The sequence below is a fragment of the Notolabrus celidotus genome, chromosome 18 (assembly GCF_009762535.1).
Source record: "Notolabrus celidotus isolate fNotCel1 chromosome 18, fNotCel1.pri, whole genome shotgun sequence".
Classification (NCBI taxonomy): domain Eukaryota; kingdom Metazoa; phylum Chordata; class Actinopteri; order Labriformes; family Labridae; genus Notolabrus; species Notolabrus celidotus.
This window is the reverse complement of record NC_048289.1, coordinates 9,896,803-9,907,468: the sequence shown is the minus strand read 5'-3', so window position 1 is coordinate 9,907,468 and position 10,666 is coordinate 9,896,803. Positions and strand designations below refer to the sequence as shown.

At 39.3% G+C, this 10,666-nt stretch overlaps 1 protein-coding gene across 1 annotated transcript; it reads left to right on the top strand.

Annotated features, from left to right (window-relative positions):
* The first annotated feature begins 264 nt into the window (after positions 1-264).
* Positions 265-9,914, top strand: cbx7b (chromobox homolog 7b). The gene is made up of 6 exons (XM_034707314.1): positions 265-589; positions 3,014-3,057; positions 4,833-4,898; positions 5,023-5,089; positions 5,326-5,662; positions 8,890-9,914. The coding sequence occupies exons 1-6, from the start codon at positions 521-523 to the stop codon at positions 9,096-9,098; spliced, it is 792 nt and encodes a 263-aa protein (XP_034563205.1). The 5' UTR covers positions 265-520; the 3' UTR covers positions 9,099-9,914.
* The last annotated feature ends 752 nt before the right edge of the window (positions 9,915-10,666 follow it).

The window sequence follows — 10,666 nt, the reverse complement described above, 5'->3', positions numbered from 1 at the left end:
AAAAAAAGCGACTACTTTGTAATAATTTGAATTAAGAATCCACAATGGTCAACAGGGTCACCATCACAGCAGCCCTCTGATATTAATCCCTTTTAGTATCAAAAATGTGCCTTTAACTCGGTTTCTTTTTAAAATCTTAGCGTTTCTATTTTTAAAAAGGAGCTGAGAACTTATTCCAGTACAGTTGAGGGTATTCATCATGAAGGATAGGGATGATGAGGCAGCTAGCGGCGCGCATGGACTCATTGTATAGGGGGCGCGCTCAGGGACGGGGGCGCGCGAAGCGGTGTGCAGATGTGTCGCAGATTTTGTAAAGTCACTGGACGCTCGCAAAGATACATCACAAGGAAGTCGCTCTGGATCAAAAGGCCCTTAAACTGTCAGGAGAACAAGACAGTTGAGAGAAAACAGGGCATTAGACGGGCTCGACACACCGCGATAGTTCACGTTAGCTCAGTTTGTGGAGGAGAAACGCGTTACTTTGACACTTAAAAGCCAGCGGGCGGACGCGCGCACAGAGATGGAGCTGTCAGCGATTGGAGAGCAAGTGTTCGCTGTGGAATCGATCCTGAAGAAGAGAGTTAAAAAGGTAAGCGTAATGTGTTTGAACAACATGTAGCTGTCCGTATGCATGCGGAACACTGTCAGCATCTAAAGAGTGACATGATTGGGAGCGTGTACTGAAAGCGTGGAAGATAAAATGATCTAATCTGGTTATCTAATTGCATGCTGTAAAGGGGGCGGGTTAGAGGAGGGTGTCCCTTTAATGTAACCTGGAGCGTGTTGTCATTGCACTGCAGTTAAGCATGTCAGGTGTTTGGCGAAATAGCAGGACAATTGATCATATAATCAACCTAACACATTGTTTCTGGGCCTGTTTGGTGCTAATAAGGACTGAGGTTTGAGTTCATGTTAGCATGGTGTGCTGAAAGTTGAGTTGCGTAGATAGAAATGATGGGTCCCCTGGAGTGCGCCAGCCCCCCACCCTCCGCGTTTACTAGTAAGCGATCAGTTGTTATGATGGTTAAAAGTACAGGACGGAGGAAATATTTAAATAAAAAAAAGCCTGTGAGATAAAAGTAGCACAATTAGTTATTTTCTGTCAAAATACTCTTGGTTAATAACAATATAATATCGTCAACATTTTTAAATTTGGTTCAGCGTGTGGTTCCTGCTTCCAGATGTCGTCAATCAAAGCAATTAGTTACAGATGTTAATTTTTTTTTTTTACATTTATTGATGTCCTGTCCTTGCTTTGAAAGATAACCTGTTTTCCAAACAGCTTTTCATTTTGATTTATTCTACAAGTTACTCTTTCCATTGAGTTAAAGCTTTCTACTGTTCCTAACCACTTGTGTACACTTGAAGATTCATTTTCCCTCCAGTTTCTTGTAATTTGCTTGAATGCTGTTATTATGTTGACAGAACACCTGTTTTAATACTTTATTGTGTCAATATTATTTATACATGATATACATTTCTTAAAGTTCGAACCTTTTTGACACAACATTTTGTTTGAAATCAGAAAGTAAATTATATAGGAATATAAAATGGAAAGAAAAGGAAAAGAAAGAAAAAGATAATAATACAATCATTTAAAAATAAATAGAAAATGAGGGCATATAAGAATAATCAAACCTAGGATTTAAAATGACTTAAATTCATATTTAAATAACCCAAAAAATTATATATATATATATATATATATATATATATATATATATATATATATATATATATATATATATACACATATAGCCATACACATACACACGCATATACGTGTATACATATAAGCGGCATAAGTTTCTACATTTTCATGTATCTTTACAGGCACAGTTTTACATTTATTCATATCCTGTACTTGCTTTGAAAAGATACCCATCTTTTTTCAAACAGCTTTTTATTTTATTTATTCTACAAGTTACTCTTTCCATTGAGTTAAAGCTTTCTACTGTTCCTAATTACTTGTGTACACTTGATTATTTTTTTCCCCCCAGTTTCTTGTTATATGCTTGAGTGCTGTTATTATGTTGACAGAACACCTTTACTAAACGTGCACGTGGTGAATGCATTGGATGGCATATCAGGATTAGAAATAGCCTATATCACAAATGTGTATTTTTCCTTGAATTCCTTTCAAAGACGTTTGTAATGGAGAGTTTCTTGATATTTCACTCTGTGTTCAGATACTAACCATGGGTAAGTTGATGTAAACAAGGGCATCCTGATTAACGTTCAAAAACTTCAGATGTTTTCCCCCCACAAGACATCTTTTAACCCTTTAAAGTCACAATATTTAAGTGCTTTACATGTAAAATGATGTTGGTGAACTACAGTGCAAGTTATGGAGAACTAGGACATTGCCTTTGAGCGACCAGTGTTTAGATCAAGCATATTCAATTCTGTTCATTGAGGGTTCAGTTGCACCCACTATACAGCAGCCCTACCCTCTTGGTTGTACGTGAGGAAATGGGTGACTAATGTAGAGTCGGGAAAAGTGGTGACGCATCCTCTGAGAATACTTTGGAGAGCTTGGAAGTTGTTATTGGATGATGTCACTGAGGATGACTAACTCAGAGTGGCTTGGCTGGTAGATGAGAACCATACGGTACACTTTACATTATCTTTTAATTATAGACATTTTCTAATGGCATGGGGACACCCTCCTAAATATAAGTTACATTCAACAGCATGAATATGATAGATGATAGAATTATAAATGTTTAATTCACAAAGGTCTGAATCTGTCTAGGAGGTTTGTTGACTGTGCAACAGTTGATGCTGTCCCACTCGGGCAATTCATAAACAAGATGCATCATCCTGCAGGTTTCATTTCATTTCATTTGGGTACATCCAAATGAGTGTTACATTTACAGCCTCTCTAAGTCAAATATATTTAGCACCATGATGCTTCAAACTTGTATTACCAGTAAGACTGTAAAGGAACAGAATATGTTTGATGATATTAACTTGTAGGTTGATACTGCTCTTGACTCTAATGTCTCTGCAGGGTAATGTGGAGTATCTGTTGAAGTGGAAAGGATGGCCTCCCAAGTAAGTGTGTAAATGTAATAACATGGATGGATGGATGGATGGATGGATAGATGGATGGATGGATGGATGGATTATATAACACTTGCAAGCATGCATTATATTCACAGTGACATGTACAATACATTTTACACACTCATACGTATTATGACTATTTAGACATAAGTGCCTGAGATTAGTGGCGGGCGATATGGCCTTCAGTCAGTATCACAATTAATTGAACACTTTACCCAAATTTAAAAAGAACTCTTTTGTTTTTTTACGCTCATAGTTTATTAATAAGTTATGTACTGTAAAAATGCTCAAATATTAAATCTGGGATTTTTTTTTCTCATGAAAGATTGAATAAATTGTCTTTTAGATTTTAAGGTAATGTTATAATACAACATAATATAAATAAAATTAACAGTATCCAAAAAGAAAATACAAAAGAACTGGCTTACATGGGCAAGATTACATGGAGTAGAGGTTCTGGATGTCAGTTTTGATTAATTTTTGATTAATTGCCGAGCCCTACCTCAGATATATGCAAACATTAACAAGAGCAGTGTAAAAATGATAACAAAGTAGTCATCAAGACGTGAAATGAAATGCGGTGTCCCCCAGGGTTTAAGTTTAGGTCCTACTCTTTAAATGTATATGTTGCCGATAAGAAGTGTCATCAGGAGGCACGGCATCAACTTTCAAAGCTATGCAGATGACACAAAGCTCTATATTGCTGTCCCTCCTGATGACCTAGCACCACTTGACACCCTTTTTAACCTCATTTTAAAAATGACTGGTTGGTTGGTTGGTTGGTTGGTTGGTTGGTTGGTTGGTTGGTTGTTTGGTTGGTTGGTCGGATGGATGGTTGGTTGGTCGGTTGGTTGGTTGGATGGATGGATGGTTGGTTGGTTGGTTGGCTGGCTGGCTGGCTGGCTGGCTGGCTGGCTGGCTGGCTGGTTGGTTCGCGGGCGGACTGACTGACTGACTGACTGACTGGTTGGTTGGTTGACTGACTGACCGACTAACTGGTGGGTGGGTGAGTGTGCAGGCGGGCGGGCAGGCTGACTGACTGACTGATTGGTTGGTTGACAGACTGACTGACTGGCTGGCTGGCTGGTTGGTTGGTTGGTTGGTTGGTTGGTTGACTGACTGACTGACTGACTGACTGACTGTCTGACTGACTGGTTGGCTGGCTGGCTGACTGACTGACTGACTGACTGGTTGGTTGATTGATTGATTGATTGATTGATTGATTGATTGATTGATTGATTGATTGATTGATTGATTGATTGATTGATTGATTGATTGATTGAAAACGTGCATCATAATCTGATTACTAAAGTATTGTGAAACAACTTTTTCAAATTGTGTTTTTCAAACTGATTATTCATGGATGATCTGTCCTTTCTCACAAAATGATTGCCAGATAAAGATCAAGGATCCGAACATTGCCAATAACTGTAATTTTTGCAAGTTAGATGGTTTGCAGGAGTTTAAATTTTTTGATCGTGTCATTTCTCTCCTACGCAACTGTCCTGTGAGCAAAGACTTTTCCTTTTTGAATCCGGTTGTTTACCATATGAGGCTCAGAAATAACCTTATTTGTGTACAATGTTGGGAGAGGATGCTGTTGTTATACGAGCCCAGTTTGAGCGGACACATCAATTGTTTAATTCAATCTTTGAGATTGAATGTCAAACAATTATACAGTTTATGCGCATGGTAAAATGACCTGATCACATGCAGCAAAAATTAAAATAGTAATGGAGACTTGCATCAATAATATCTTGCAGGTACAGTACATGGGAACCAGAGGAGCACATTCTGGACCAGCGCTTGGTGCAGGCCTATGAAGAAAAGTAAGACTTCACACAACCTTCACCGGGAATGAAAGCCAAAATGCCTCTCAGAACAGTCTGAAGATGAACTAAAGACATTTTGGAATCAGCGTCTTTCTAACCGTGTGTTTGGTTTGACTTTCAGAGAGCAGAGAGACAGAGTGCTGGGCCACAGGAGAAAAGGACCCAAAACCAAAAGAGTCCTTCTGCAGGTAAAGTTTGAGACTTTCCTATCCACATAACTCATGTATTACATTCACAGCTATTTTTCTCAGCCTGTGTCCCTTGTTAGCTCATCTGATGATTGACCTCTATAGAGTAGTCCATTTGCGTTCAGAACAAAAGTATCTCGACTATCAACTTTACAACCACTTTGAATATTTCTACAGAGTCTAATTGAATTCTATAGTTTCATTTTTCCCCCGTCCTCTCTGTGGTTTTCATTCAGAACACTTTTTACACCATGGACCTCCGCAGCGCTCACAAGACACCAGAGACACCTCCTCCTCGCGTTCGTCTCTCCCTGACGCGCTCTCTGCTCTCTGAGGAGGACGAGGGTCAGTCGTACGCTGCCTGTGGGAAGGTCTCACAAACACAACTGGCACATCAAAAAAGTCAATCTGAGACGTCACACTTTAAGTGCCTTGACTCAAATCCTCCCAGTCCTACACAAGAGGACTGGGAAGAAGAAGGAGAAGAGGAGGAGGAGGACACTGTAGAAGATGGAGAGGAAGAGGAGAAGAAGAAAGAAGAGGCAAGAGGAGAGGGCAGAGGCATTTTAAATGGTAAGTGTGTCAGTCGGTCAGCTTGTTGACTCTAATCACCATCACAACCCAGTTTACTTGATATGTTGTAACTCTGCTGGGCTCAGTCATGCACAGTCTTACTTCACTGGGCATGTAGACAGGACCATTAAAAAGTCCCTCCATCAAGAGCTGACTACAGAGAACATCATACACAGTAGACTCATTATTATCTTGAAAGGAAGTCTCTGTTGTGCATGTAAATGTAAAGCAGAGTCTCTGCTGAAGAAGGAGAACACAGAACACCAATGAAATCAGTCCCACAGTCTGTCCACAGTCTGTACAACTGAAATTCAGAATGTTACATTTGACTGTTATGAGACAAAACCATGAGCTCCTGTGTCAGGTTAGTGTGATCTTTTCTTTATTGTAAGTGTTACTGTTACCGTTGTCATCCCTTTGATCCCACTTTCTCTGCACATGCAGTCACGGTAGATGACTTATCCACTTGAGTCTTGTTCTGCCTGTTTAACCCTCCTGTTACCCTCAAATTTACCAACATCTTTTATCCTTGGGGTCAATTTGACCCCAGCAATTTAAACCTCCAGAAACTGATTGTTACCCAGGTTTATGTGTCAGGTACTTTATGTTTCTTTGTTGACTACCTAAACAGCCCTTTAAATAAAATATATTTCAAGCATAAAAACAATTTAAAGCATTTAGAAGGACTTGATTTGTAAAAAAGAACATTAAACTGCTGCAAGTTTGTCATGCTCTCGTCGGCCCTGCCTTGCTTCTATGTTATCAAAACGTGTGACACAGGACACTTCAATGAATGACTTTAGAGACATGGTGGCTGGAAATATTATATCTCAATCTAAAGGTTGGCGGTTTGATCCAAGCTTGTGCAGACACATGCGGAAGAGTTCTTGGTTATAGCGACCTCAATATCATCCAAAACAACCAAAATATGTATGTAAAATGTTGATATTTCTCTCTCTTTTTCATAAAGTGTCCTGAGACAACACAACTTTTGTTATGATTGCGCTATATAATAAAAATTGTTTTAATCTAGAACAAAAATAAAAAACATAACTGTGATATTTATAGCCTTTTAACATTTTTCAGGCTAAAGCTAAGACTCCTGTCTTAAGTGTTATTATTAAAGGTCTGTTAATAATGTGGCTAATTTATACCAAAGGTAGAACTGCACAGGCAGCAGGAGGCATGGCAACCTAGCCATAGTACATTGTTGTTTACATAATCCAATGTGAATTGATCTTTGATATTCTTTTTAATAGCAAAAGTATAATTTCGGAATTTTATATGAACTATGCTTTGTGCAAATTTGAGGGATATGGAGCATTTTAAAAGACTCCTCGAAAAGACATCACAAAAGGCAGTAAATTACAGTAAGAACAGTGAATGTATTGCAAAGGAAACACCTCACAGTCTGGAAGAACTGAAGACTTCACATTGTGTAAGGAAACATTTCATTACTGTTTCTATATACAGAATGAAATGGGAAATGATTAGTTAACTTTGGTTGCTTATTCTGCTGTTTTGAATGAAGAAAGCTCAGATTTTATTTTACCTGTAAAACTCATGTTTTAGAAGTATTTCAGTGATCTATTATTGGAGTTTTCTGAGAAACATAACCTTTCATCCTCAATAAAACCATTTCTAGGGATCTGAAAATACTCCAAGCAATGACGTCATAATTACAACAAATACCTGTGTTGGTTTCAGCACTCCATTTCTGGTCCCGTTCAAAGCTACAAGGGGTTTCGTCTCACCTTGAAGGTTTCTTATTTGCATAACAACCTGCCTCCTGGGCATTATCCTGCTTATTATAATAATAAACTTTATTTATATAGCACTTTTCTTAACAAGGTTACAAAGTGCTTCACAACAAAAAAGCAGAGAATTACAAAGCATGAAAAACGGTGCAAACAGGGGGGGGGGGAAGACAGAAGCAAAACAAGATATCTGAATGCCAAGCAAATTCAAGAGTTAGGGGTGGAGAAATGCCTTCTTATATAAAATGTCTTTAGTGAGGATTTAAAAGCAGTTAAGGTTGTGGACTGTCTAATTGTTAGTGGCAGGGAGTTCCACAAACTTGGAGCTTTGATTGAAAAGGCCTGGTTAACTTTTGTTTTAAGGCGGGATCTTGGCACAACCAGCAGAGATGCATCCACAGATCTGAGGGGCCGCCCAGGCATGTAGGGGGTTAAAAGATCACTTAAATAGTTTGGGGCCTGTCCATTTAAATTTTTAAAAGTAATCAATAATATCTTAAAATCAACACAATAAAAAACTGGCAGCGAATGTAAGCTGGCGAGGACAAGAGTGATGTTATTATCCAGCCACCAATTAAAGACATAAAAAGTTGACTCACATTATTGATTTAAAAAATGTATTTTTGATCAAAAATGTGTCACTTATGCAGCTAAGATCCCACTTTTGGGGATGCTTCCATGGCAACAGATCAGCCTCCTTGCAGGACATTGAAATGAACACTTCAGTTAAACATGCTTATTTGCTTTGTTCTAATGTTTGTTCTAATTCACATGTAAGTGATATCAGACAAGGTGAACTGGACTTATGCAGAAGTATATGTGTGGACATTTCTGCCTTCATTCAGCTCTCCTTCCTCTCTGGGTTTTGGAGTCGACACACCTTCAAGCATCAATGAGAAAAGTGTCACAGTTTTGACATTGTTGCTATTATTCCTACAGCTGGGGTTTAAATGACTTTGCAGGACAGAACCTTTCTCCACTTTTCTCTATCAGAGATGGTTGGGGCCTAGCAGCTCATCAGTCTTGCTCTCACATCTGTGCTTAGTACCTGTCATTTCCAGACTTTAAAGATCAGCTGGAGATGGAAACGATGATTGCCACAGCATCAACAGAGTGGTTAAATGTGCCATATTTCCCAGCTTAATTTGTTATGACTTATGTCATCAGGTTATCTCTGGCGTCACTTTTGCTGTTTTTAATACTATTGTTAGGGAGTTTTGGCCAATCAGAATCAAGTATTTAACACAGCCAGGTAATAAATCTTCTTAATAAAGGATGTGGAGTGCACAATGGGGCTCTTTTGTATCAGCTCAGAAGCAGTGAGAGCCAAAAGTCAGTTTATAACAGATCAGAGCTGAGATATTATATCAAGAGAGGTTAACTTAATAACTGCACATGTGAAAGGTTTGATGTAATCATAATCTGTGAAGAATCCTCTTCTCTTTCCATCTTTGTCTCTCACTTACTCAGGACTGGAGAGGACGGACAAGTGGAGCTCCTCGATCAGACCAGTCGAGGTCACTGTATCAGAAAAGCCGGACAGTGACAACATCTGGAGACCAATCATCGGTGTCGGGGAGGTGACGGTCACAGACGTCACTCTCAACTCCCTCACAGTGACTTTCAGAGAGTCCAGAGTGGCCAAGGGCTTCTTCAGAGACTTGGGCCTGGAGGTCTGACGTGATGAGGTGGCTGTAGTTTGGTGAGGAAGAGCTGTTTAGGGCAAGGGTTAGAGTTGCCTTTCTGAGGCCTCTGCTCCACCTCTTACCTTCTGTGTCCAGCCTGGTCAGTAGTATCTTTACATGCACAGAGTCACTGCGGTACAAGCTGAATTCCAAAGCTATGTTCAGGTTCAGCAGTTCCTGTTTGAAATAGTAGGACTGATGAGGAGGTTTAGATTGCTATTATTAGTTGTTACAGGTTTTTGAGGACACACAAAAACATGCAGGATAGTGCAGTTGATAAATAACCCCAAAAAACTAAGTCACATGCTGAACACTGAAGATTGAAATAGCTGATTCAAACAAAGACCAAACCAAAACTTCTGGGTTAGAAGTTTTTCAGCTCAAGGGAAAAACGGATTGCAGTCGTTGGCACTGGAAGACAAAATACAGTCCATATATCGCTGCCATATTAAAGCAGATTTCAGGAGGGGGCATACTTCTTCCGAGAACCAGGACCTAAGGCACTCTGCTAGCTGAAGGCGTTCTTTAACTGGCCAACAGTTAAAAACGTGACCACATGGTGAATCAAGTGATGTTTTTGAAAGTCAGAAATCTGAACACATCATTGTCAGGTAGAAAATGTGGTGATAGAAGTAAAGTGTATAGTCGTTTATTTTTATAAATCAGTGTGGGTCTCAACATGTCTAACCCATAGGAACCTTGTGGAACGTTTTGTACATTACAAGATTATGTCAACACTCAAGCATCATCGTATGTAGACTTGAGATCCAGATAACTGAGAATTTCACTACTGATAAAACATTTTCTTAGCAAACTTTTAAAACGACTGGACCCTGTATTCAATGCATCCATGTTTGCTGGCTTCACTCAGACTCCATCTTCTTTTCATCTTACAGCTGACTTTTATTCTTGGTATATTCAGTGTTTCCCACAGAATGACGTACCTGTGGCACTAGATTACACTAGCCAGTCCCCTCTCCTAGATTAGGCCAATAAATTATGATAACTTGTTCACTCTAAATCTCCTGGCCTTGCATTTCTTCAGTTCAATTAAATACACAGGTATATACCCGCACTTCTCCTCTCTGAATAAACACAGTCTATCCGGCCCTACCTACTACAAGTTCTCCATGATGACACTGAAGTTACCTTCTGACTGGCAGCTCCTGATTTGGCTGCTAAATGGAATGCTAAGGGAATCTTAACTTAGAGTGTGGAGCGTCTGATTCTCCTCTTGCTGTGTACAGTGTGTAGATATGAGAATATGTAGCGATATCTAGTGGTCAGATTCTAGAATGAAACGCTCCCATTGGTGAAGCTCCACAAGCGACAGTGGCTTGTAGGGACAAGAAGCTGCTGTGATACATGATAAGTATGATCCTCCGCTTTTCAAGTCTTTACCATCAAAAACTCCTATCTATAAAAAAAAGTTTTGCTCACAGCAACAACAGGAACTCTCTTCCTCTTTGTCTTCCAAGCCAGTACAATTCAGACGGGCACTCACTAAATACAAAGACAGGTATGACCCGTACTAGTTTGTCTGTTCTGTGCTACAGTAGAAA